The sequence below is a fragment of the Emys orbicularis genome, chromosome 21 (genome assembly GCF_028017835.1).
Source record: "Emys orbicularis isolate rEmyOrb1 chromosome 21, rEmyOrb1.hap1, whole genome shotgun sequence".
In the NCBI taxonomy this organism is placed as follows: Eukaryota; Metazoa; Chordata; order Testudines; family Emydidae; genus Emys; species Emys orbicularis.
In genome coordinates, this window is record NC_088703.1 from 4,788,094 (window position 1) to 4,815,647 (window position 27,554).

The 27,554-nt window shown below is 51.8% G+C and overlaps 1 protein-coding gene across 1 annotated transcript; it reads left to right on the forward strand.

The window, feature by feature from the left end:
• Positions 1 to 1,362: 1,362 nt before the first annotated feature.
• On the forward strand, positions 1,363 to 26,960 carry LOC135892912 (neutral amino acid transporter B(0)-like). The gene is made up of 8 exons (XM_065420673.1): positions 1,363 to 1,919; positions 18,022 to 18,064; positions 19,432 to 19,518; positions 20,764 to 20,930; positions 23,447 to 23,680; positions 24,159 to 24,353; positions 25,741 to 25,875; positions 26,723 to 26,960. Exons 1-8 carry the CDS (start codon positions 1,363 to 1,365, stop codon positions 26,958 to 26,960), a joined length of 1,656 nt encoding a protein of 551 aa, XP_065276745.1.
• The last annotated feature ends 594 nt before the right edge of the window (positions 26,961 to 27,554 follow it).

A 27,554-nucleotide genomic window follows, 5' to 3' on the forward strand; every position in this document is an offset into this window, starting at 1 on the left:
AGAGACAGAGTTAATCAGAATGCCCCCTGGGGAGTGGGAAGCTGGGTATGGGAGTTGGAAAGTGGCGTTTGGGGGTAACAATTGAGTAGGAGCTGGAGGCTGAGAGAATGCATCTGGGAGGAACAGTTGGGTGGCAGGGAGGTGGCAGTCTGGTGGGTGGGAGAAGTAAAGTGGCAGCTGGGAGTAACTGTTGTGTGGTTGGTGGGAGTAACTGTTGTGTGGCTAGTGGGAGTAACTTAGGTGGCTGGGAGGTGGAAGGTGGGAGTAACTTGGGTGGCTGGAAGATGGGAGATGGCAGGTGGGAGTAACTGTTGTGTGATTGGTGGGAGTAAACTGTTGGGTGGCTAGTGAGAGTAACTTGGGTGGCTGAGAGACAGGCGCTGACAGTTGGGAGGCACCATTGGGGGGAGGTGGCAGTTGGGAGTAACTGTTGGGTGGCTGGATGGTGGCAGTTGGGAGGCACAGTTGGGTAGCTGGGTGGTGACAGGTGTTTGGCTGAGACACAGGCGGTGACAGTTGGGAGGCACTGTTGGGTGGGAGATGGTAGTTGGGAATAACTGTTGGGTGGCTGGGTGGTGGCAGTTGTGTGGCTGAGACACAGGCGCTGACAGTTGGGAGGCACCGTCCAGCCGCTGGCTAACAGGCAGGGCAGCAGACTCAGTTCGGGGCTGGCTATGTGCTCTGAGGTGTTTCTGAGGGGACTGGAGGAGGAGGGATCTGGTGGTCGGGTGCGGTGATGGGACTGGAGGCGCAGGGGCTAAGTGCACAGAGGCGGTGTCACTGCCACCAGCAAGGTGTCCCTGGCACATGGCACATGGCGGATGAGGGGCTTTGTGTGGCGAGCGTGGTCTGATGTGAGAATTCGGGGAGGCTGAATCAGAGGTGGGAGGGACCCGCCTGCGTAAAGGGAGTTTTGGTGACATAGGCTTGTGGGTGGCTGTGTGTAGGTGGGGGCACAACTTTCCTACTGAGGTAATATGTGGGGAGACAACAACCCCCTCCCCCCACAACCGGCAGTTGGGCAGAGTCTTTTGGGCGGGAAACCCACTCTCCCTCTCCTCCTTGCCCCGCCCTCCCTCGGGACTTAGCCCCTCTCCTATCCAATAGCCTGGTCCCTTCTCCGCCCCCGCCAGCCTCCGTCTCTCATTTTCCCGCTCTCATCGCCCCGCCCCCTTAGACCGCTTCCACCAATCACCGCCCGTGCCCCGCCCCCTTGCCGGTCCGCAAAAGCGCCGCCGCTACCTCACTGCTTCCCTAGTCTCACACGCCGGCACCTCGCGCCCCAGGCCGAGGAGCTCGCGCGCTGTCTCTAGGCTCCTCCACCCGCGCGCGCGCATCGGGACCCGACGCTCCGTGCGGGCCATGGCCGCGTGTAGGGACCGCGTCCGCCTCCAAGGCGCCGGGGAGAAGGGCGCCTCCAACGGGGAGGTCGGCCCGCAGGACGCCGGCAACGGGACCCTCTTCCCCCCGCCGGGCTCCCCCTCCAAGGCCGCCCGCGTGCGGGGCTGCCTGCGCGCCAACCTGCTGGTGCTGCTGACCGTGGCCGGGGTGCTGGCCGGCGTGGCGGTGGGGCTCGGCGTGCGGCAGGTGCCGGGCGGGCTGAGCCGCGCCGGGATCCTCGCCTTCTCCTTCCCCGGCGAGCTGCTGCTGCGCCTGCTGAAGATGATCATCCTGCCGCTCGTGGTCTGCAGCCTGGTCTCCGGCGCCGCCAGCCTGGACCCCGCCGCCCTGGGCCGCCTGGGGGGCTGGGCCATGCTCTTCTTCCTGCTCACCACGCTGCTGGCCTCGGCCCTCGGGGTCAGCCTGGCCTTCATCATCCGGCCCGGGGAGGGGGCCGCGCCGCCCAGCCTAGGGGGCGAGGGGGACGGCGCCGTGCCCGAGGCCAAGGAGGTGGCGGACTCCTTCCTGGATCTCATCAGGTGAGGCGCTGGAAGGGGGCAGAAGCCAGGGGGAGCCACGTGTCCCCTGGGGCAGATGCATAGCGGGTATGTGGGAGGGGGGAGCGGGGCTGCAATTCCCCCCCATCCTCTGGAGGCTATGGGCGGGGGGACGGCGCTGTACATACCTCGGCGCTGGTGTCTGCTGGGACCTGGGGAGCGTGGAGGACCCTGTCTTAGGCAAGACTTGTTCTGGTAGCGAAGGGAAAACAGACACGTGTCCCATACCCAGGGCCGCCGGGGGGGGGGGGGGGGCAAGTGGGGCAATTTGCCCTGGGCCCTGCAGGGACCCCTATGAGAATATAGTATTCTATAGTATTGCACTTTTTTTTTCTTTTTTTTTTTTTTTAATGGAAGGGGCCCCCAAATTGCTTTGCCCCAGGCCCTCTGAATCCTCTGGGCGGCCCTGCCCATACCCCAGATCTAGGAGGGACCCAAGTCCTGGCTGACCCTGTTGATTCTGTCCAGCTCCTTAGAGACTAACATTTATTTGAGCATAAGCTTTTGTGGGCTAAAGCCCACTTCTTCAGGTGCATGGAGTGGAAAATACAGTAGGAAGAGGTGCACTGAGTTGCATGCAGTTCCCTTGCTCCCACCCCACCCCCATTAGACCTTAAAGTTCTGTGTTTAACCTGCTCTAAGACAACTATCTTAAACTGCCACTCTGAAGTAACCTCAAAGGCTTTCTGCTAACCTTGTTCTACCTTCAGACTCCTGTCCACTGACTCTTGAGTGTCTGGTTGGTTGAGAGTTTGTAACATGCTGGGATGAGAGATGAGCAGGACATGTTGGATGAGAATGTGCCTTGCCTCCTGCACGGCACTCCCCTCATCTGGAGATCCCAAGAAAGACTTTAGACTCCCAACCTCCTTTCCTGGTACAGTTTGGGAAACTGGGATACAGCGTAGGTATCTATTACAGGGTTTAAAAGAGAACCTCCATGAATTTATCTAGTTAAGTCCTTTGATGGCTATTAGCCAGGATAGGTAAGGAATGGTGTCCCTAGCCTCTGTTTGTCAGAGGGTGGAGATGGATGGTAGGAGAGAGATCACTTGATCGTTACCTGTTAGGTTCACTCCCTCTGGGACACCTGGTATTGGTCAGTCGGCAGACCGGATACTGGGCTGGATGGACCTTTGGTCTGACCCAGTATGGCCACTCTTGTGTTATATTGGGCAAGTCACCAAGATAACATAGTCACCAAGTCACCTATGGGAAGCTTGTAAAGACCTGATTGGCACTTCAAGCCATGTAGTATGTCCGGAATGGTGGGAGATCCAACAGGAGACCAGAGGAATGTGATAGTCCCCAACACTTCTGACTCAACATGGCCTGCATGTTGCAGTTCTTGTGTCTGATGTAAACTTCGCATGTCCGTTACAGACATCCTCTTGCTCATGGTGTCTGTATGCAGAGGCAGCCTGGCCTCTAGGCTGTTAATTCATTAATACTTAGTTGACGTGTCAAGCTATACAAGTGTTGCCAAAGTATAAAAGGGAGAGATCCCTCTGGGCTGTGTCAGATGCTGACGCTCTACCAGGGCTTTACTCTTTTCAGGGTCTCAATTACAGTCAGTATGGTCCATTTGCAGTAGATATTCCCAATCTGGTTGCAGCCTGCTACGTAGCAGCCTGCCACTGTGAGAAAGGGAAGGAGACCGCGTCATGTTATGAAACCTAATGGCATCTCTCCGTCTCTCTCCTAGAGTTAAGGGCAGGGTTGTTGTTGTTTTTTTTTTCCCCCCCTCATAGCTTTTAACAAAAAGCCTAGTAGGGAGAGTCTATTTGTGATAGCAGTTGCCTGAAACAGGGAAGATCCTCCCGAATCTGCTGAGTCACAGTGAGTGGTGGTTGAATTAAAGTCTCTCCTTGGTAGCTGGGGATGAGAGCAGTGGCATGCAGCCCAAAAGGAAGAGAATTGTTGTCACGAAGCCTGTAACTTGCTGCTGAATGAGTAGAGCCTTAGCTCACCCCAAGCGCAGAGGCAACGCAGGCAAAGCTGACGGAGCTCCTGAACCATCAAACGTTCTTTGTTTCTGAATTATACAAATAACTAGATCCCGGTCTGGGTGGAGCAGGGATGTGAGGTAGGCATTATCCCTGTGTTGTGACTTGCCCACAGTCATGCAGGCTGTGGCAGAGAGAGGATTAGAACCACAAAGACCAGCCTTCTATAGCATCTTTCATACTAACTTTGTGCCCAAGGGAGTTGACTTGGAGGAGGACAAATAACCCCAGATCACAATTGATGAATGCAAAGGCTCTTTGTGAACAGATTGCTTTGAAATCTGGGGTGACGACCCTGTTGTGCTGGTATAAATCTGACATCCTGAGTCTGTCAGGTGGGAGTTGGGATTGGTTGAGCTGCTAGCCTGGACTGGCATTTGGACACCGAGTGAAGGAGTCAGGCTTGTTGCTGATGGAGAGAGCTTGTTGTGGCAACAGGCTGCTCCTTGTCTGTGAGAGAGCTGATAAGTGGCAGGGGAGGATAGACACTAGCACTGGCTATTGTCTGTCTTGGCCAGCCCAGTATCTTTGATCACTGCACTGCTGGTCGTGGAGCCCCAACGTGAGAGATGACCAAGCTTTGCAATAGCGGCACGCTCCTATGCTTCATTTGTGTCTATTTACATGCTTAAATCAGATGCCCTGTTCCTGTTTTGATGGATGAACAGAAATTTCTTGTTGCAGGAGTTCTCCATCAACTAACACCAAAAATCCCTGCATAGATGACTTATGTCCTAGCCCCACACTTGGAGTGTAATGCCTATTGGGCAGAGAATTAGCTAGTTGTGTTTTGGACACTTGCTCTGAACTACCCTCTATTCATGTTGGCTTCATGGCCGAGGTGCTGCTGTGTCCCTAACAGCCTGAATCTCCTCCTTTCATTGGAACAGCCTGTCAGAATTTCCCCTCTTCCTGGCAAAAGCGTAACGTCTTACGCATGATTCATGTGAAATGAGGCACAAGGACTGACATTTGAACAGTCTCTTTGTGTTCTTTATGGGCTTTTTATGTGGCTCGGGGCTAGCAAGCTAGCTACTGAAGCCATCTCTTGCCCAGGGGCTCCAACATAGTGCTCTGCCAGTGGCCAGCTTCCACGTAAGCCAGTGTCTTATGCTGAAACTCCCTCACTTCAGTGGAATGAAAATGTAGCTTGCATTAGATGCCCTGGCTTTTTCAGGAACCAAACCAAACAGGGAGGGAGTCACCACTGGTCTTGTCTTTAGGAGATGTGGGGGTGAGATGTAGGTGGAGTCCTGTCTGTCTGATGCAATGTTGACTCTGTGTTGAGTCTGCTGCCAGGCAAAGCAAGTGCTGCATAGGGTGGGGCTGAGACTGGAGTGCTGCTCTGGGCAGGCATTCCAGCACTAGCCATGCAGAGGCTGGGTAGGGGGATAGTAAAGCAGAGCTTTGAACTGTCAAGCATGGGTTAACGTCTAAAACGAAGCTGTCTGCCTCAAGTCTAGAAAAAAGGCTAAAATAGCTCTTAGGAGCTCCTAGGAGGTAAAGACCTCCGATGTAGCTTTATCTACGCCCCAAGGGCAGCAGCACAAGAAGTCCGTGGTCTTTGGGGAGCACCACTAGAATAGTAGGGTGGAAAGGTGAGAGGGTTAATTAACCCATCCAAAGTAGTCTTGTTGCCTGTGTTGTAAAATCAGAAATAGCAGCCAAAGTGTTCTCTTCCTAGTGGGGCTGTTGCATATTTTTTTGTGACCTGGTTTGTTTCCTTGCCTTTTGCAAGGGAGAGTTAAGGGCGCCAATGCTTTAGTTGTTGGCTTAGTCTGGGTCAGGGATGCAAATGTCTCTTACAAAAGAGGAGAAATTTCTAACTGCCTGTTGCCAATGAATTATTATTGCCTTTGTCTGAGTTCAAATAGGCGAAATTATAACTCTCTATTGCTATTATGCCAAAAGGTGCTCCTGGGTGCCAGCAGGTGTGGCTGGGATCCAAAGACAATCACAACCCTTGTTAAAGCCTGTGGGTTCGCCAAGTACTCCTGGAGCATGTCTGCATTTGAAAGTTAATTCAGATTCAAGTATGTTGTGAATTCAAAGCTCAATAGCTGTCCTTGAATAACTGTGTATAGACAAATCCTTGAACTACATCTTCGCTGTTCCTGTCCCTCTCCCCCCCCCCCCCCCCAAAAAAAAGTGGGTGGGTAGGTCTTTATTTTGTTTACAGCAGGAAAACTGTTTGTGGAGACAAGGCCCTGTCATTGTGCAGGCCTCACCCAGCTATCTCATTACAGTGTCTTCCCTCTGCCCATGGTTGACCTCACTTAGTTTACCTTGCAGTAAAATGACAGGGCCTTGTCACCACCAGGATTGTATAGCAGGATAGATGAGGGGGGGGGGGGGGGTTTAAGCTCCTGGTAAAAATGCACTTTTTGTCCATGAAGACAGCTGCAGACTCAGAAGCAATTAAGCCCCTCTGTGTAGTAAAAACAGCTGCAGACAATGGGGGGGGCTACCACCAAAGGCACTAGGATGCATGGCAGGTCAGAGTAAAGCTGTGTGGACTGATGAGTTGCCAATGAAGGAGCTAAGAGTTGGTGTTGGATGCAGAGAGTCAGGACAAGGAATTGTGAGCATGACCCTCAGAGGAAGCTTCTTGCGCATAGAGCATGCTGGAATGGCAGGCTTAGGAATTTCAGAGCAAAGAAACTGCCTGCTGGGAAACAGGACTCTGGATGTTGTGAACAAACAAGGTAACACCAAGAATACTGACTCATCTATTTCTCCTCCTAATAGAAATGACCTTGCTGGGCCCTGGATATTGGCCAGCTGGTCAGACCAGAGGGGCAACTCTGATCATTAACTCGAATTATCCAGTCTCCTCTAAGACACCCCCATTTGGAGCCTTTCCAGTGAAGTGTTCAGTAGAAAAATGACTAACTGGTGATGTGGTCTGTCTTAAACTTGCTGATTCCAGTTAAAACAACTTTTTTTTTTTTTTTAAAGCCAAAAGATGATGAACCAAGCTAAGGAGAATCTAAAGAGCCCAGCTGGGCTTTCTGTCTCAGACCTTCTCTACTGGCAAAGTAGAGTACAAACTAGATCTCCATGCACGCTCCCCCATCTGCAGGGCCAAGAAAGCAGAGTAACTTTTCTGGAATAAGCAACAGAGGGTCCTGTGGCACCTTTAAGACTAACAGAAGTATTGGGAGCATAAGCTTTTGTGGGTAAGAACCTCACTTCTTCAGATGAAAGTCTGGAATAGAGTGTCCCCACAGAGAGCTGTTCTAGAATAGTGTATTTGGTGATAGCTAAGCTGTGTAGACACACCCTTATTTCAAATGATCTCTCTGCTTTACCCAGTTGCTACTTGTCAGGGACACTTGCCTCCTTGCCCAGGATAGCACCTGTTCTACATGGGCCAAAATGGACTACCTTAAACCAAAACTTCTGGGCAAAACAAATGCTGAGATAAAACCATGCACAGCCTAGAGAAAGGGATCGTCACTGATGCATCTGATACTTAATGGGGTTTGCATGCTTTCTGTCTTCGATTTACTGCCAGATTTGGAGGTGAGTAGATCTTGGACTCCTGGATTTTATTCCCGGCTCTGCGGCTGTCTTGCTCTGTCACTCAGGTCAAGTCTGCATTGATCTTTTTAGGCTGTGTGTAAATGAATATTGCAGCTGGCTGACACTCGGCAGGCCCCAGAGGCTGCCATGGGATTGGTAGCTTAAACTATTATAAACTGCTTTAACTGTCCAAACCCATTTATGACTGTGCTTGAAGAGTTTGGAGTGGCTGGAATTACAATGTGCATTCTGCTACAGCTGGAATCTACTCTGTAGCTTTCATAAGCGACAGTAATCCAGCGTAAGGGGGATTTGTCCATTTTTTTAAAAAAGCCATCGTTAAATCTGTTCCCAAAACAAATACAGACCTACGTGGCAGAACCCAACGGTCCCATTCAGCCACAGTGCTCTGTCACAATGAAGGGCCTGTGCACTCTGCATGAACTGACAATTCCTTATATAGCACTTCTCATCCGCTCTCAAAGTGCTTCACGGTCTAATGTATTTATCCCCAGAATCCCCCTGTAGGGCAGGGCTATTATCCACATTATATAGATGGGGGAATGAGGCACAGAGAGGCTAACTGACTTGTCTGAGGTCACACAGGGAGTCTGTGGTGGAGCAGGGAATTAGGCTGGGACTTGGGGTGCCAGCTTTCATGTTGTAACCAATGGACCATTTTTCCTGAAGTGGCTGGCTCATGTGCCTAGTTGTCCACAGGACCCAGGTCAAAAGGAGCGTTTAAATTGATTAGACCAAGTTAAATGAGTTTAGAAAGGTTATTTTGGGTCCTTTAACTGTCCTGAATCTCTTCTCACTGCTCTTCCCTCCCGGCCAATTTTTGGGCATTAGTCTTCAAAGAGATTTATGTCTGACTCTCGCATACAGCTGGGAATAGCTCACAGGTGCGACAGTGAAACTTCAGAGAGCAATGAGATGTCCAAAAGAGGCAAAGAACTTGTTCTAACAATAGCGATCTTGGGTGTCTGTAGCAAGAGTAGGATGGTGGAGGGGTGGGATTTGGGCCAGTGTGATTGGTAAAGGGACAGGTTCTCATTAACTATAGAAGTGTCAGCTGGGTGGCAGCACAAATTTAGACAGATGTCAATGGTTCTGCTCATGCAAAACTGCTGCCCACTTGAGACATCCGTTAGAAGTGGAAGAGATACCTAAGATAAGGCTGTCAAGTATCAGAGGGGTAGCCATGTTAGTCTGGATCTGTAAAAAGCAACAGGGTCCTGTGGCACCTTTAAGACTAACAGATGTATTGGAGCATAAGCTTTCATGGGTGAATATGAATGCGTCTGACGAAGTGGGTATTCACACACGAAAGCTTATGCTCCAATACATCTGTTAGTCTTAAAGGTGCCACAGGATTCTCTGTTACGAAGATAAGGGTGCATCTAAAACTACAGCGCTAGACTTCCTCAAGGCAGATCTTTTGTCATTAATAGGCTCCATCTCATCCCTTTGCAGCAAGGGGAAATTGAGGACAGTGTCATTGGCTTTACGTTGGAATTTCCTGGCATTTCACTAATCTTCAGTGATCCTGTGTTTTGTTTTTGTTTTTTAACCAGGACTTCGCTCCATGTGTCCTGGCGCTAGGGAAGGTTTAGCATGCTCAAGTGACATCGTAAACATGTTGATCCGGAGGGGTTAGGACAACCAGCAGCAGCCAGGATCTGGAATCCTTGGTTTGACTCTGACATGGGTTTAACATCTGTTTGCCCTATTACGGCTGCTCAGCACCCTGTGTGAAATAAGTGTGGTCTCAGTTCTAGCAGGCAGGTATATCTATCCAATGATTACTGCTGGCATTATTAGTCCTGGTCATGACCCCTAAGCCAGCACTTTCCCTCCCCCATTGGAAGCTGTGCTGAAGCCTCTTTCAAAGGAGAACTGTGTACACAGTCAAAACTGAACAGGTCAAAATGCCCATCCAAGGGCATCTGGGCACATCTGAATAAACTGCTTCCTCTCCCCCTTGCTCCCAGGAAAATGGATGATCCCTACAGCATGTTTGGCTCCTCTAGGCTCTGCTATCCTGATCAGAAGAGGGGGAGTGAGAGTGAGCAACTGCCAGAGCTGAGGACCCTTCTGGGAGGCAGTGTGGCCTGGTGGTTAGAGCACTGCACTGGGGTGCCATAGAGCTGTGTTCTGTTCAGACTCTCACTGGCTTGCTGGATTACCTTGCCCAAGCCACTTCCTCTCACCGTGCCTCAGTTTCCCCCTCTATAAAATGGGGGGTGAATGGTACAGACCTTCTTTGTAAAGTGCATTGAGATCTACAGATGAAAAGCACTGCTGTACACTGTAGGTATTACAACACAATTAGTGCTGCTGGCTGAGGCATGCCTGGGTGTGTGGTCATCCTGCGTTTGCCTGTGCTATACCGGGATAAAAGCAGCTCTCCAGTTTCTGGGGCTGGCAAGGTAGCACTTTATTTTGAGATTAAATCAGAGACACTTGAGGATGTTAGATTCTGTCCCTACTTGCCAGGCTTCCTGCACGGAGATGTGTGATGTATCAAAGCATCAGTGTGCGCTTGGTTATAAGAGATCAAAGACCTTATCCCTGCTTCTGGAAGCTCTGACACAGACAACGCCCTGGGAGAGCCAGAGAAATGTTCCCGCTGGGCTTCTGCTTGTCTGGAGCAAGGGGTTTGCTCCCGTTATTTTTGCCAAGGGACTAGAGGTTTCAGAAATGTGTAGAATCCATCTTAACAACCAGTTAAATTTTCTGCCATCAGACACCAACGATCTCCTCTGTTTTTCAGTATTTCTAACCAGCACTCATCTGAATCACCTGCACAGGTTGGCTTGTGCTCAGAGAAGCCTTCCTAACAGCTAGGGTGGAAACAGAAGGAAACCTTGGCCTATTGATCCTGGGGAATGTGAGGAGGAGAGATGCTGGCCTGTGATGCTCTGACATGTTTGTGGACGATCTACTGCCTTCCTGAGCCTAAGGGCAAGTCTACACTGGAGCGCTACAACAGCACAGCTGCACCAATGCAGCTGTCGCGCAACTGCTGAAGCGCGTCGGCACTCTCCAGTCAGCAAAATTACTCCACCTCTGTGAGAAGGCGGAAGCTGTGTCGGCAGGAGATGTAGCGCTGGTGTGGAAAGCGCTTAGGTCGATGTAACTTACGATGCTCGGGGAGGGTGTGTGTCTTTTTCAGCCCCATAGCAACGTACGTTACATAGACTTAAGCAGTAGTGTAGACCAGCCCTTAATTGTGAAAGCCAGCTGGACCCAGTGTGAGAATTATCACGCCAGCATCAGAGCTAGGAGACCTACCTAGAGTTGGAGCAGGGGCTGATAAGATTGGATGTGAAAATCCTGATCTTTTATGGCTTAGGTTAGTAGAGCATGAGTGCTCTGTTATCAGTATCTTCCCTTCCTCTGGGGAGGCCGGGCAGGGCTATTAACTCCATTGCACAGATGGGGAAGCTAAAACAGGAAGTCTGGTAAAATATGGACTTTAGCTGCAGGTGGTGGGGTTGGGGCTGGGCCTGCAGGGGCTATAAGGGGAAGAGAATGGGCTAGAAAGCCGCTCCGTGGTTTGAATGGAAAAAACAGAGAACCACTTCAGACATCTGGGGCCTTAGTCTGTTGCTTGTGGGATCTTGTACAGTCACTCGCGTCGGTGCACATAGTGACATGCCGCCATGCTGAGCTGGTGGTGGTTCACCGATCCTTTGCACTAGTGAGCACGAGTCCCAAGGGCAACAGAGTTGGGGCCCTATGAGTTTTCCCCCTGTAGTCCTTTCCAGCCAGCATAAACCAGTCCTATGTTGTAGTGGATGGGACCAGTTAAGGCTGCTCAAACTCCAGTTCAACTGGTGTGTCTACGTAGCGGGATCTGACTCCTTGCAGATGGGGAAGGATTGCCATGAATCCAGGGGATGAATTCAGACTGTCAACCAGTGAAGAATGGAGCTCTGTAATGAATGTGCCCTTCTCCCCATGGGATTGAGACAGGCAGGGACAGAAGCGGCTGCAGGAGACCACAGTGCTGGAGTAGAGCTCTGTACGTGTGCAGAACACCCCACAGCCCTGGTGATCACACTGCCCCTTATGCTGGGCTCTGTGACTGCTTGGGGAGTCCTGTAAAGGAGGGTGACTGGGAACTAGATCCCTAATGCAGTCCGTGGCAGCGCTCTGGGAATGAGGCAGGAAGGCTCACACTAGCCCTATTGTGCAGGATTAGCTGGAGGCACATGACAGCGGAGTCTGCGGAGCTTTGTTGCTTTTGGTACTTACTGGCTCCTATCTTTGGGTAACTTGGGGACAGGGTGTTGTGTCCTTAAGAGGATCACAAGCATGGCAGCCATATACTTCCCCTTCCAGAGCCTGCCTGAATACTCCCTTTACCTCTGCAGTGGGTAAGCCCCTTCCAAGGGGGGAGTATACAGTCCCCCTACCCACCCCACTCCCAGCTAGGGCTGAGCTGGGCTCATGCCATGTTTGCTTTGGATCAGGATAGTTCTCTTGAGGGGAAAACGCAGTCGCTCCCTTTAGAACCAGTCCTGTGTTGGAATGTGGCAATCGCTGGGGTTTGACTGTGGCGGCCCCGTGTGACTGCTGTTTGGATTCGTGTTTCAGGGCCGGCTGCTGGCAGAGAAGATGCAGGCATCTCCCCGCTGCCCCAAAGGGATGGTGCTTCTCAGCCAAGCTTGTCCATGTGGGCTGGGAGAAGTTGGGTTTGGACTGTGATGTGAAGGCCGGGCAAAGTGCCTGGGTAACTCTTCACCCCACCTCAGCACCTGAGGCACAGATCATTCAGGTCTGCCTTCAGCCTTGGGAATTGTTGAAGGGCCTGCTGGCTCTTCCATGGGAAATCCCCTCTCTCTGATCTCATGTAAAATTTCTGATGGAAGTAGCCGTTAGTGTCATGTTGCCCAGGGGGAGGAAAGCTCTGTTCTGTGTGGCTGAGGTGCAGCTTTGGGAGTCAGGACTCCAGGGTTCAATTCTCCTCTCTACCACTCGCAGCGTGACCTTGAGCGAGCCACTATCCCTTGTCTGGGCCTCGGTTTCCCCATCTCTGAAATCAGGAATTACCAGACTGCATCAGATCAGGGGCCCATCTAACCCATTCCTTCCACGGAACCCAATCCCAGCTGCCTTAGAGGCAGGTCCAAGAAACCCAGCAGTGTTGGGATAACCTGCCCCCAGAGAAACTATCTCCTGACCCCAGAAGTTAGAAGTTGTCACAACACCCTTCCTTGCTTCAGGGGTAATCCCTTCCAAAACTCCTGGCTTTTAATATTAATGACCAACTCTAGATATCCTAGTTATCCTTATGAACATCTAATTCTCATATCAATCCTGCTAAGCTCTTGGCCTTCATTTCCCAGTTAAATGAATTGGGTACAAAGAGCTTGGAGATCCTTGTGGGGATGGGAGGTGTTTCTGATAGTCAGGGAATGTAGTGTTGGGTCTAATCTTGTCCAGCTATGCTACTCAATTCCCTGGAGGAGGTCAGACAGATCTATGAGTGATCCTTAACGAAGAGGGCTGGTCAGTATGTTTAGAGGAAGGTGGTGGGACCCAAAGGATAAATGTGGGGCTGATGGGTCAAGCACAATGTATCCTACAACTGTATGAAACTGACCCAAGGAATTATTCCTATAGAAACTTGCCAATCTACCTAGTGTGTCAAAGGCCTGTGCAGTGTTCTCAACCCTAGCAGCTCCCCAGTGAGACCACTGGTGTTGTCTGTGCTCTAGGTAAGAAGCAAAGAGGTTGTCTCTTGCCCATAGTTAGAGATGTGTAGAGGACAGAGGCATGTATATTGTGTGTACCCATAGGGTGGGTGTCACAAGTAACTTGTGGGTGCCAGGCATAAATTCCTTTATCCAATGGATGGGTGGCATGTAGCAGGGCTTATCAAAGGCAACAATAGAAACTGCAACCGTCAGGGAAAGAAGTGATGGATCCGGATACCAGAGACAACTGGTTAGGTGCAGTGTAGCATGCTCCAGGATCTGCAGCTAAGCTGGTATTTACTCTGCTGGGGACAGTCCTTCTGTTGTCTAGTGGCTCACCGGAGTGGATGATCTGATCAGACAGATCACTACTAAATGAAAGTAACAAAGGCGCATGAAAAGGCCCCATGGACAACTTGTGAGGCAAATACAAATATTGCCTTTGTGCCAAACCTCTGATAAAGGGGGGGGGGGGGGAGGGGGAGAGCAGGGGGGCTGTTTCTAAAAATCCCTTTATAATATGGTCCTGTCATCAGGTGGAGGCGTTCTTAGCACCCAGGACTCCGGTAAACTCAGAGCAGCCTGGATTCTAACTCTCCTCATAACAGAACTGTTCCACTCCAATAAAAACAGGATTGCTGCAGAGCACAATGTGCTTCCCTTGGAAAATTAGTCAACCCGATAGTTGATGATCGCAAGAAGGAACGAGGAAGCGTAGGCCACTGGATTGGGACTTGGGACCTGGGTTCTAGTCCCAGATCTGCCACTGACTTGCTGGGTGACCTTGGGCAAGTCACTCCTCTTCTTTCTCACCCCCCCCCCCACCCCCTGCCTGTGCCTTGGTTTCCCCTCTTGCTAGATGCAGGTACTGGTCACAACACAGAGGGATTCCCTAAGTCAGTTGAGACCTCTGTGCTATTGTAATAAGTGTTAAGTGAGCCCCCTGGGATAGGGGAGACCTTACAAATATGGGGTTCCATGGTGCCATCTTAGTGGCTTTCAAGTGAGACTACCACTCCAGTGCGAGTTCATCTTGGAGCACACCCACCACTCCCCTACCCTAACTCATAAGGACGTCACTGAGTTCTGAGCACAAAGAGCATTGCAGGCTCCTGCTCTTTTATGTATTATGCTGCTAGCAAGCAACCCGAAAAGCCATGCAAACAGGTCCGGTCCAAAGCCTCCATTTCAGGACTTCTGGGTTCTATCCCCAGTGCTGATGCTGCAGCCTTGGAAGACGCACTTGATCTCTGTGCTTTTGTAAAATGGCTAGAAGCTCACCGTGGTTGTGAGAGTCGGGGCTTGTCTAGAGGGATGTTGCCAGATCAGGCTGTTGTAATGAATCCTATTTAGAACAGGAGTGACTCCAGTTTGTCTGCTTAAGGTTCACATGGATGCATTACTAACTACTCTGCTGCTGGCATTCCTCCTGTTGCTATCCCACACTGCACTGCTTCACATCTGGATTGGCCTGTCTGTGCTGCCTTCTGCTCTGGGCTCATCTTGACTGGATGCATACTCTAAGTGGTGGCATGCAGCCAGCTTTGCCTCTCTACAGTACCAGGTAGGGGTGAGTTCATGCCCTGTATTTCCTGGAGACCACCTGAGTTTGATTGCAGCTCTCCAGCAAGAACGATGTCCAGCATTGGACTGCAGACATCTACAAGATACTGAGATGAGGGGGCACTGCCAGGCCTGGTTCTAGTGGCCAGCCAGAGCAAAGGGGCTCTGTCAGAGGTATCTGAAAGCAAGGGAGGAGAACAGGGTTTCCAGTAATGCTCATCACATGGGTAGGTAATGGGACTGGACTCCAGTGACGACATTCTTAGGAGCTGTTTTCTACAAGGCATCCAAGACAGCATGACAATACCCAAGATGTCTAGGGTCCTTTCCACACCACGGGGTCTAAGCCCGAGGAGGTCTTCCTGGGTAGACAAGAACTGTGTGACATAGCACATGCAGAGATCACAAGAACCCTGTGTGTGCAGCCTGACTGAAGCTGCCATGGAGGAGAGATCTACCAGCAGTCCGCTTTGCCATGCTGTGGGTGGGAGGTGTACCCATATTATGTGCCACGTTACAATACAACTGTCTAGGGGGTGTTAAACAGCTCTCTTCTGGGTATCAGCTGTCCTCTACCAAGCTGAGCAGAGCTCGAAGACAAACCGGCAGAGAGAAGTTATCATCCCCGTCCTCCTCCATGCTCAAAAGGGGACCTCTGCCAGAGACTTAAAGCTATAAAATAGCAAATACCCCAGCCAGGGCCATGGTGGGGGTTCCTCTGTACACAGTTTATGCTTGTTGTAGCAGCCGCTCCAGCAGGAACCGTACTCTGGGTCCCAGGTTGTTCCAGTGCACTTCAATTAAGATACAATTAAACTGTATGAGGTAAATGGCCGAAATCTGCTTAGGGAGCCACTCCAGAATCACAAGGCATTTTCAATCGTTTCCTACAGGCTGTGAACCTTTGTGTTTAGTTGCTGTAAAGGTTTATTTTTTTACAGGTGTTCATTTAAAAAAAAAAAAAAATTAAGGCACAGGGAATGCTGTGCTTTAGCACACATGTTTTTCATGGCCATCTACACCCTGTAGAGCTAGTGGTCCCCTTCCATTCCTGCAGCAGCTGGGCAGACCCTATCCTCAGGAATAGCAGTGCTGCATCTCTCCTAGGTTTGCCCATTGCCTTCTGGAACAAGACTGCCCTGAGGCCAGTTCTCCAACATAAGAATAGGATAAGCACCCCTGCAGGCTACCACTAACCTGCCCCCCTACCCAGCATTGCTACATAGGTGTATAGACAAGTGGGAAGAGAAGAGGGGAAGGGCATTCTGAAAGCAGAAGGAGAAGCAATGTTTTCTCACTATTGGTATGGGAACTAGCACTGGGAGAATAAATGTGATCATTCTGGTTCCCCTCAGCAGCTGGTTCCCGTGGCCTGTGCATCCAGGGTCCTGGCACCAATAAAATTAGCTCAAATCTCCAATGATGAGGAAGAGACAAGAGGAAACATTCAGGGAACCAGTGCCTGCAGCCTATGAAGGCAGAATGGTGGAGGCTCACAGGAGAGTGTGCGGCCCTGGAAAGGGACATGATAGAGATTTTTTTTTTTGTAGCAAAGGTCAAGCACTGCCCCTAAGTCTTGCCCTGCCAACGATGTGGAACGCATCACATTGGGACGACTGTGGTGTGGGAAAGACCTCACTCAACCCTCTGCAGAAGGATAGGCCTGAGTGCCCCTCCTCCAGGAGATTATGAGCACCCCATAGGCTGGGTGTGTCACAGTTCTGTGGCCTACATTCTTGGTTAACTGTCTGGGTTTCTTTTATTAAAGTAGTAGTGTTTTTGTGGTGGGCGTTACTTGTTAACTCAATGGATCTTTTTGCCCAACTTGGCTGGGACATTCTATTACATCACTTACATCACATCCCTCCATCCTATGAGTTCCTAATAAAAACCAGTGCACAAACACATGAGTCACAGTTGCATCACTGCTCCTGTTTCCTTGAACGCTTGGGACATGTTTTCTCAGAGGTTGTCTATAATGTTCAGAAATTCTCTCCACTTCTTGTCCCGGCTCTCTTCCCTGGCTCGTGGATGTTTTGTGATGAGTGTTTGCTATGTTCTGCACAAGGCATGCTGTGAGGAGAAATAGCCAGCCTGGCTCGGTGCCATGGCTGCTTTCCCTTCGCTCTTCCAAATGCATGTGCCACTGTCATTTTGCAGCACCATTTTCATCAAAATCTCTGGCCTGGGATGTGTGGGTGGTGCAAAGAAAAGGCACTAATCTCTTAGTAATTGCCCCTGTACCATGCAGGCCCCCCACCCATGCACAGGCATTGCCAAACTTTGACCTGGGGCCAGAAGCATCCTCTTAATAGCCTTGCACACCTCCACAAGACCAGCCCAAGCAGTTGATTTCTCTTCCCCCGCCCCCAAAACAAAACTCCAGATCACTAAGTGACCACTAGCAGTGGGGGGGGGGGGGGGAAAGGTGAGCTTCCAAATGGCCCCACACTTCTCTGTGCAGAGGGGAATTCTCATGTTGGGCTTTTGCTGCTCCAGGGTGAGCTCTGCAGAGATCTCTAGGACCGTAGCCTGCTGCAGCTACTGTTGGTCAGCCCCGTTGAGCAGCACTATCCTGTCCTCCTCCATCTGCGCTAGTTGACCAAGCCCAAAAACAGCTCTGCACTCAGTAAGGCTGCTCCGGTTAAATGCCATGCTGGAGTAACGGCTAGATTTCCTCTTCTCCCCCTCAGTGGCTGTATCACTGCGCATCCAAAGCTCCTGACCCAGGCCTGTCGGCTGAGTGACTGCCAATACACATGCCTCATCCTGACATGAGCTCTGCGCTCCATGTGTCCCCAGGGCGGTCTGATTAGCAGTTTGAAAATGGCGCTGGCAAAATGCAGATGAATTATGGGATGGTAGGAGAGGAATCATCGGTATTTCTCCAATCTCCTTCCCCAAGTCCCAGAATTCCTCTAGGTTCTGGGAGGCTTCCCACAATGCACCGTGAGAAAAATCCTAGAGCACCGAGTTGAGCGGTAGAAGTTGGCAGTATGGGGACAGCTGCCCAGAACGCTTCCTGCTTCATTTGAACAACGGCAGAGCTGTGTGGCTGCAGTAATTAACAGAGGTTGTACCTTAAGGCCACATAACAGCTCCGTGCTGCGTCCTTCAGTTCTATACAGTTAATTCAGGGTACTTCGAGTGAACAAACGAGATTGATTTAACTTTCCTGTATAGACAAACCTTTGCTCTGAGATCTCTAATGCGAAGGGGGCCGATTTAGTGACCTTGTATTTCTCTGAAGCTTCGCTGTCTAAACCTTTTCCTTCTCCACAGGAACATCTTCCCTTCCAACCTGGTGTCGGCGGCGTTCCGCTCGGTAAGTGACTCGCTGCATCATCCCATGCGCTGCGCTGTGTCCCGCAGGTCTCCCCTTAATAACCGTTCTAGAAACTGTCCTTGGGCTGTTTGTCCGAGTGTAGGAAACCGTCCTAGTGCCGCCTGCACTGCAGATATCCTCCGGGTTGGGGGCAGAACAGTCCCTTCACAGGTCAGTAGTGTAGATGGAACCTACTGACTCTCATGGAGTATTGCAGGACTGTCAAGAGCTGCCTTCCATAGACTTAGCCAGGGCCGGCTCCAGGCTTTTTGCCGCCCCAAGCAGCAAAAAGAAAAGAAAAAAAGCCGCAATCGTGATCTGCTCTACCGCCGCCGCTTCAGTCTTCAGCGGCTGGTCCTTCGATCCAAGAGGGAGTGAGGTACCCGCCGCCGAATTACCGCCGAAGACCCGGACCTGCCGACCCTCTCGGTTGGCCGCCCCAAGCACCTGCTTGCTGGGCTGGTGCCTGGAGCCGGCCCTGGGCTTAGGGTGGGCGAGAAGTGCCCTCAATATGTTTATACAGCGCCTAGCACAGTGGGGCCTCTGGGAAAAGAATAAACGATGAACGTGATGTTGGGTGCATAATGCCTGCTCTAGAGAGACAGTGGTGGTTTTGCTGAGTCACTCGGAATTAGGATCAGGTGGATCCAAGTGGCGCTCAATCTCCCCAGGTTCTTCTGATGGGTCTGCCATGGTATCTGATGGCCTCCTGAGATTGAAAAAGGACAATCAGTGTGTGCCCTTTAGAGAGGGAGAGAGCCCTTAATGGAGAGCTAAGCTCAGGTGGGTGGGGTGGTGGGGGAACTCAGGCTGAGAATTATGTTAACAACCAAGGCAAATCCCAGATGGGGATGTAAATTCACCCTTCTCCATTGTGTGGGAACTCTGCCTGCTCACACTGCAGTGCATTTAATGCACATGGATTCTAAAAATACACCTGGGAACTGGCAAGCTCCGGCTAAGCACCTGATTATAGGATCTGGGTAGCAGGTGAAGGCTTCAGTGTAAGCATCGCGGTAATTGCAGGGTTTACATACAGTGTAGTTTGGCAGGTGCAGTTATTGCTAATGGAACAAGGGGATCATAAGCAAATCTGTCACCACGCTAACCTTTGGGTTATATTCATTTGTGGCAATTATGCTGCGGTTATAGTTGTAATTGCAGTGTAACTAAAGTGTAACTGGTCACTACGCTGTACCGTGTGACCTATAACTTCATACCAAGCGTGCACACTCCCCCACCCTGTTGGCCATTAAACAACATTGGGTGGGTTTTTCCATCTCAGCCCATCTTGTAGGCCCCCAAACTGTGTGGGGTTAATCATAAGACATGGCTGAAGCAGTTTATCTCCCCTTTTGTCTCTCCAGTATGCTACCCACTACAAGCTAGTGGTGATCAGGAAGAATGTCACCGATGACCTGGGAGTCTTCAATGAAACCATCACAGAGGAGAAGGTAAGAACCTCATCCTGGGGAACGGTGCTGCTACAAGCCGCTCTGGTCTGATCCCTGCTGAGATGAACCTTCAGCCTTGCCTCTGCTGCTAAGAACACAGGGAGCAGGTGAAACTGCTGTCATCCCAACCCCATGTCAGAAGCTGCACACGGAGGCCTCTGCTTTACAGCAGAGCCAGAGACTAGGCTGGCCTGAGTCCGTCCTGTTTGCTCATACGGGATTGGTTAGTGGTGAGGCCCAGTTGGGGTGGGACCATCTAAATCCGCTAAGCTGTTGTGTCTGTTTGGATTGGAGGGGCCTTGGAATCATAGAATCATAGAATATCAGGGTTGGAAGGGACCTCAGGAGGTCATCTAGTCCAACCCCCTGCTCACAGCAGGACCAATCCACAGTTAGATTTTTGCCCCAAATTCATTTGTGGCAATTATGCTGCAGTTATAGTTGGTGCTAAGAGTCCTGTCCAGATGGGAACTCTGCAGACCCACCCCTGCTTCCTCCTTGTCTGTGACTAGGACACTGCTGGTGCCCCATCGGCCTCTTCTCCATTGCTCTGGAATAGGACATAATTGCAGGGAGCTTCTTCATGGCCTGGACGTAGTAGCCTCTCAGAACTAGAGGCTTTGCGTCCTACTCTGTTCCCTTCCCAGCCGTGTCCAAGGAACCCCTGGGAGAGCCAGACAGGCCTCCTTAGTACAGACAAGGTGCTATCTCCCAAAGATGAAGCCCCGTATTTTTAAAAATTGGATGGTGACTGGATAGGTATGTGTTAACAACATGAATCTGAGAACAGGCCATTCCCATTGCTCCCCCTTGTCCTCAGTCAAGTGGTCATGGAAGGACTCTGTGTATGACACCAACCTTCACAAATGCTATCCAGACCATCTCCCTTATTCCTGGAGATGCCACCCAGCATGGTCCACTATGGAAGCTCATGACTGTACAGACATCTGTTCAGTAGTGTGAGTGCTGGGCAGAGGATCGCAAAGACAAGACCCAGGCAATGCATGTGTCTGTGTCTCGCAAATGCAGGGAGGTCACCTCTCCAGGTTCTCCAGCCTTCTGGGACCTTAAAGTACTGATGGCTAAAGTTCTACAAGGCTCTCCTTTCTTGCCAAACTCACGCCTGTCAAGCAGCCGCAAATAGCTAGAGCCTTTCTCTGTTCCCTGGTCTGTTGTCTTCTCTGAGCTACCTTGTTCCTCTGATGACAAATGTTGACGACAAATGTTGACCTCTTCTCTGCTCAGGTTCCCCTGGGAGATGAGGTGGAAGGGATGAACATCCTGGGTTTGGTGGTTTTTGCCATCGTCTTTGGGATCGCTCTGCGGAAGCTTGGGCCCGAGGGGGAGAACCTGATAAAGTTCTTCAACTCCTTCAATGAAGCCACCATGGTGCTGGTCGCCTGGATCATGTGGTATGAAAGGGCAGCTAGTTGCACCCATTGGGAGAAGGGGGTTGATTCGGTGAGGGGTGGGCAGTGACTGGTAACTTGGCGATAAGACTGTCTCCTGTAGTGCGTCGCCCTGGGTAGATAGCCAGAGCTGTGGGGGGTGGGTGCAAAGGCCTGTGGGGATAATTATGGGGCTAGATGAGCTGGTGATGGGAATCTACCAAGCTGCTCAGATAGAGTTGTGTGGTGATTCTGTGCAGTAATGGAGACCATTCCACTTGGCTCGGTGCTAATTCTTTAACATGGAAACGATTCCACTTGGCTCAGTGCTAATTCATTAACATCCTCACTCTGGAAGAGCTGGGCTCCCTCACCAGTACGTACAGTTAGTGCCTTGCTCTCAGGCCCTCCGAGACCTGGATGTGAGCCTGACTACAGAAAGGGAGAGGTCAAGTGATTCATCCAGGGTGGCAGAGTCATCTGCAGAGCCACAAATAGAACCTGGCCCTGCTCTGCTGATCTTGGGTCAGACGCATGCCGGGGGCGTAATATTATACCGCAGATGCTCTTGGACGCGGTTGTTGGCACTTTCTTTCCCGGTGTGCCAATATGCCAGGTGCAGCGGTGACTACGCATTGGTGCTTACACCCAGTTCTGCCTCCTTTTAGCGGCTGGACATTCCTGTTCTTCCTCTGCTGTTGGGAGATGGGTAAATGACTTGCTGTATTGGAAACGCCATGGTGTAGTGTGAGATGGGAGTGGAAAGATCATGGGAGTTTTTTCCCTAGCTGAATGCATTAGTGGATTGTGGGGTTCTTTGCTTCTGGAAGGGTCTGGTGCGCGCATCTCTGGACTGGAAAGGGCAATAAATAGAATCCTCTCTCTGGGCTTGAGGAGTGGACAGCAAGGATCAGCAAAAGTCCTCCTGGCTATGGCTGGACTGCTTATCCACCTCTTCTGGGATCTTGCCCCGCTGAGTCCTCTTGTTGTATTTGGACTTTCAGAAAGCCTTTGACAAGGTCCCTCAACAAAGGTTCTTGAGCAATGTAAGCTGTCATGGGATAAGAGGGAAGGGCCTCTCGTGGATCAGTAAGTGGTTAAAAGACAGAAAACAAAGGGTAGGAATAAATGGTCAGTTGTCACAGTGGAGGAAGGGTAAATACCGGAGTCCCCCAGGGGTTGGTACTGGGACCAACCTTCATAAATGATCTGGAAAAAGGGATGATCAGTGAGGTGGCGAAATTTGCAGATGATACAAAATTCCTCAAGACACTTACGTCCATAGCAGACTGCAAAGAGGTACAAAAGGATCTCACAAAACTGGGTGACTGGGCATCAAAATGGCAGATGAACTTTAGTGTTGATAAATGCAAAGTAAAGCGCGTTGGAAAACATAATCCCAACTATACATACAAAATGATAGGGGTCTAAATTAGCTGTCACCGCTCAAGAAAGAGATCTTGGAGTCATTGTGGATAGTTCTCTGAAAACATCTGCTCAATATGCAGCTGCAGTCAAAATGTTGGGAAAGGGATAGATAATCAGACAGAAAATATCATAATGCCACTATATAAATCCACACCTTGACTGTTGCATGCAGTTCTGGTCGCCCCATCTCAAAAAAGATACATTAGACTTAGAAAAGGTACAGAGATGGGCAACAAAAATGATTGGGGGAGTGGAACAGCTTCCATACGAGGAGAGATTAAAAAGCTTGACTGAGGCTGAGAAATGACTAAGGGGAGAAATGATAGAGGTCTGAAAAATCATGAATGGTGTGGAGAAAGTGGATAAGGATGTATTATTTACCTCTTCACGTGACACAAGAACCAGGCAGTCACCCAATAATATTAATAGGCAGCAGGTTTAAAACAAACAAAAGGAAGTACCTCTTCACCCAATGCATAGTCAACCTGTGGAATTCCTTGCCAGGGGATGCTGTGAAGGCCAAAAGTATAACTGGGTTCAAAAAAGAATGAAGTTCCTGGAGGATAGGTCCATCGATGCCTACTAGCCAATATGGTCACGGGCACAACCCTGTGTTCTGGGTGTCCCTAAACCTCTGACTGCCAGAAGCTGAGACTGGATAATGGGATGGATCACTTGATAATTGCACTGTTCTGTTCATTCCCTCTGAAGCATTTGGTGTTGGCCACTGTCAGAAGACAGGATACTAGGCTATGTGGACTCTTGGTCTGACCCAGTATGGCCATTCTGATGTAACCTCCTCTCCACTCCCGAGCAGCATGTGCTGGGCAGACTTGTTTCAGGCGATGTGGATTCCTCCTGACCTATGAGAGGTAGCATGAACTAAGAAAGGGATTCAGCCCAGATTTCGGTGGAAGTTAGGAGCTTGAATATCTTTGAGGATCTGAGCCTGGGAGCCAGGACTCCTGGGTTCTCATCCTGGCTTGGCCACTGCACGCAGATCTGGGGCAAGACACTTAACCTGGCTTTTCCCATCTACAAAATGAGGATAATTGCCAACCTGGCTGAGGGGGGGGGGTCTCCCTGTCTTCACTGGTCTCTCCTGCCCTTAGGTACGCTCCCCTTGGTATCATGTTCCTGGTGGCTGGCAAGATTGTGGAGATGGAGGACGTGGTGGTCCTCTTCACCAGCCTGGGCAAGTACATCTGCTGCTGTGTCTTAGGGCACTTCATCCACGGCTTCATCCTCCTCCCAGTTATCTACTTCATCTTCACACGCAAGAACCCCTACAGGTTCCTCTGGGGCATCTTCACAGCGCTGGCCACTGCCTTCGGCACCTCCTCCAGGTATTGTAATGCTAGCTGTGGGCACAGGAGCTATGGGGCTTGAGTAAACCTCTCGTAGGGAGGCTTCCAGCAGATCAGGGAGGCCCTGGCTCTGTACTTGGTCCTGCTAGTGAAGGCAGGGGGCTGGACTCGATGACTTTTCAAGGTCCCTTCCAGTTCTAGGAGATAGGATATCTCCATTCATTTATTTAATTTATATTTTTTATTTATTTAAGTGAGGTGCATTCATTCTCCAGTGAAGCACCTGGCTTTGGCTGCTGCACAGCAGAACATCTAGACCAAGGAGGTAACAAACTTGGTGGGGACTGTTTCCCATTTGTAGTGTAGCCTATGGGTGCCCTTCTCCCACAGGGAAGGGTGCCTATGGATCTATTAGGAAGTTCTGCATTGGCTGCCCACCCTTACGTACACACCCGGCTCAAGGCCTAGCTGGGCTGGTGCATGAGTACTCAGCGTACGCGCTCTGATCTCTCCACAGCTCTGCCACGCTGCCGCTGATGATGAAGTGCGTTGAGGAGAACAACGGCGTCTCCAAGCACATCAGCCGCTTCATCCTGCCCATCGGGGCCACGGTCAACATGGACGGGGCCGCCCTCTTCCAGTGCGTGGCGGCCGTCTTCATCGCCCAGCTGAACAGCATCCCGCTCAACTTCATCCAGGTCATCACCATCCTGTGAGTGGAGCAGCCCGCACCCTGCTCTGGCGCTAAAACACTGAGCCACAGAATCTGCCCCACCCCACTCCGAGAGCTGGGCTGGTTATTAGCCCTGGCTTACACAGGGGCGAGTGGGGTCCTGAGGCACAGGGAGGTGATGGGACTTGCCAAGCGGTGGCGGGGCTTGGACTAGAACCCAGGAGTCCTATCTCCATACGAGACCATGCTTCTGTCCAGAGGCGAGAGTCCTTGACTCCCAGGTTCTTGATCTAACTGCTAGGCCCCGTTGTCTGGCCCCACCCGGCTGTTCCTCTTCCTCTTGCGGCTTTCTGCAGGAAACAGGGAATCTCCCTGCCTGCCTCACATAGGAAAAATGGAGTCATGAGCTTGCTGCCAAGACCAGGGGAGATCCTGCTGTGAGCCAGCGTCACATGAAAGTTGCTTCTGTGTTATAACTGAGCACAGTGAATGAGTAGCTGAGCCCTGGCACTAACCAGTGCGAGTTACAAGGGTTAGCAGCCAAGAGGCTGAATGTCCTGCCTCTGCAGAACTCCCAGGTCTTGGAAATCCAGGGGGTTGAGGGGCCCAGCTCCGCCGCCTCTCCCCCTCCCCTCCCCCCGGCACCCCGTGCTCTTAAAAGGCGGCCTTCACGCCTGGGTTGTGTCTGCGTTTCCCCAGTGCAGACACTGCTGGGGCGATGTTTGGGATACGGTCGCTGTCTGAGCTAAGGCACAGACGAGCTGTTGTCGTAGGAGCTTTCACTTCACCCAGCTGCTCTGCCACAGCCCCGAACCCCCCTCCAAGCGTGGGCACTGAGTCAGACTGGGATATGCCGTTGCCTCTGAGTGCGGGGCGCTCAGCCATGCTGATCCATCCGGTACACATCACACAAGGTGACCCAGAGGGTCAGTGATCAGAGTGTCCCGTGATTGTCCCGTGGCTCATTAGAGCCGGATGCTTCCTCCTTAGTCGAGAGATGCTGCCCACGCTCCTCCCCAGCAGTGGGTGGAAGGGGAAGAGCTCACTCTTTGCTGGCTGGCGTGGGGCCTGTCACTGGCTGGTTGTGCTGCTGGGAGGTCCCTTCTCTGAGCGGTGCTGACACACATCCGTTGGCCACGTACTCCTTAACTCAAGGATCACGTGGTTAGGGCTTGGGATACCTGGGTTCAAGTCTCAGCTCCACCACAGACTGTGTGACCTTGGGCAAGTCACTTGGGCCCGGTGTGCCTCAGTTTCCCCATCTGCACAATGGGAATAAGAGCCCTGCCCCACCGGGTGGGGGGGTTGTGAGGATAAGTGAGTTACATTGTGAAGTGCTTTGAGATCCACCAGTGAAAAGTGCTATGTAAGAGCACCCCTGCTGCACTGGTGACGTGTCTGATCTCTCTCTCTCTCTGTCCTGCAGTGTCACAGCTACAGCCTCCAGCGTGGGGGCAGCGGGGATCCCTGCCGGTGGCGTCCTCACCCTCGCCATCATCCTGGAAGCCGTTGGGCTGCCGACCAACGACATCTCCCTCATCCTGGCTGTGGACTGGCTTGTGTAAGGGCAGGACAGGGGGGCAAAGACACTGACCTGGGCTGTACGGGGTAGAACAGACAGATCCGTCTGATGGGCTCGGCGGGTGCAGCTGCCTGGAATGGGCCGGCTGGCTGGGTCCGTGGGAATCCGCTTCCCGGGGGCCCCCTACATTTCTGCAGCCTCAGCAGAGCACGTTAAACCAGCTGAGAGCAGTCTCGCACGGGGAGAGCCCTGGGCAAAGTGACACAAGGCTGCACTCCCCATAGGCTGTCTCCGCTTGGACGGGGCTGTTCCTTTGGCTGGCCTGCAGCTCAGCTTCTGCAAGGCTGCGGTTGCTGCATTCGCCTGCCGCGCAGCCGCCCCTGCTTCCAAAGGGGAAGGGACGGTGCCACGTAGACAAGCCCCGCGGCACAGTGCAGTGCCGCTTTGCCAGTGGGCAGCTGAAGCAAGGGGGTGCGTGGGTTAGTCTCCCACGAGTAGCTCGGTGCTACTTCCCCATGTCTGAACACTCTGGGCCTAGCAGCTAAAAAGCCTGATTGAGTGGGACCAGCTCGGAGCAAATCCCTGGCTCTGAATGGGACGTGCCCTGGGGCACAAGGGTGTATCCTGCGGGGTGCAGCATTCCTCCTGCTCTAGAAATCCTCTGGCGGCATCTGCCACAGTTGTGCCAAGTCAGCATCCAGCCCAACCAGAGGTCAAGAGCTGCGTGACGGGCTCTGGGTTGCTGGGCAGGGGCTTTGTGGCAGCGCTGGGCTGCCGTCTCCCGGTGGCACTGAAGCCCCTGCCCCTGGTTCAGAGCTGGGGAGCAGTGTCTGACTCCCTGCTGTTGCCTGTCTGCTCACCCACCAATCCTCCTATGTTTGTTCAGGGACCGCACCTGCACCGTCCTCAACGTGGAAGGAGACGCCTTTGGAGCCGGCCTCCTGCAGGTGTACACAGAGAGGACAATGGGGAAGGCTGAAGCCGAGGAGCTGGTGGAGATCAAGACTGAGGACTTGGGCCCCAGCAAGGTTCCGGGCGAGGAGGAAGGCTCCCCACTGATCAAGAGAGACGGGCCCGTCCCGCTGGCTGCCATTGGCTCCTGCGAGAAGGAGTCTGTGATGTAATCAGTGCCTGGAGCGTGGTCCTGGTCGGAGACTTTTCCTTTTTTAGGGTTCCTTTTTAAAGATGTGTCAATCAGGGCAGAAACGGCCACTTCTGGTTTTCTTAAACCTTGAACCTCCTGGGCCGAGGCAATCTCTGTGAGGGGGCTGATTAGCTCGAGACAATTCTGACAGCTCTCTAGAGTGACCCCCTGACACCCACCAATCTGACTCGTGTTGAGGGAGCTGGAATCTAGGCTGGGCTCCCAGCCCCACCTCTTATTCCTTTTCTATGTCAATCCCATTCTCCTGACGCTGGCTGCAGCCTGTGCTGGTTCAGGGGCCTCTTGAATCACTCCTTGCCTCTGACCTTCTGAGGTCTGCCCTCCCACCCCTGCCCTCTTCCTGTTAATTTTCTGGACCAAGCAAGCACCAGAACTGACCTCCTTGCGCTTTAAATGTGCTTAAGCATCTGGCGTTTCTTGAACTACTGGTAACGCCACTTTCCGTTGTGCACTCAGCTGCTCGAGTGGAGGCCGGCTGGCTCGCAGGCCCCTCCTGACCTCTCCTTGCCTGAAAGACTTGATACTCTAGCTCAGCCAGAGCTCCGGCTGGGGG

Bases quoted from the DNA above. Each gene is read 5' to 3' on its own strand.
- LOC135892912 (XM_065420673.1), top strand. From the start codon at position 1,363: ATGGCCGCGTGTAGGGACCGCGTCCGCCTCCAAGGCGCCGGGGAGAAG. The intron at 1,920-18,021 runs GTGAGGCGCTGG...CCTTCTCCACAG, and splicing joins TCCTTCCTGGATCTCATCAG to GAACATCTTCCCTTCCAACC. The intron at 19,519-20,763 runs GTAAGAACCTCA...TTCTCTGCTCAG, and splicing joins AAACCATCACAGAGGAGAAG to GTTCCCCTGGGAGATGAGGT.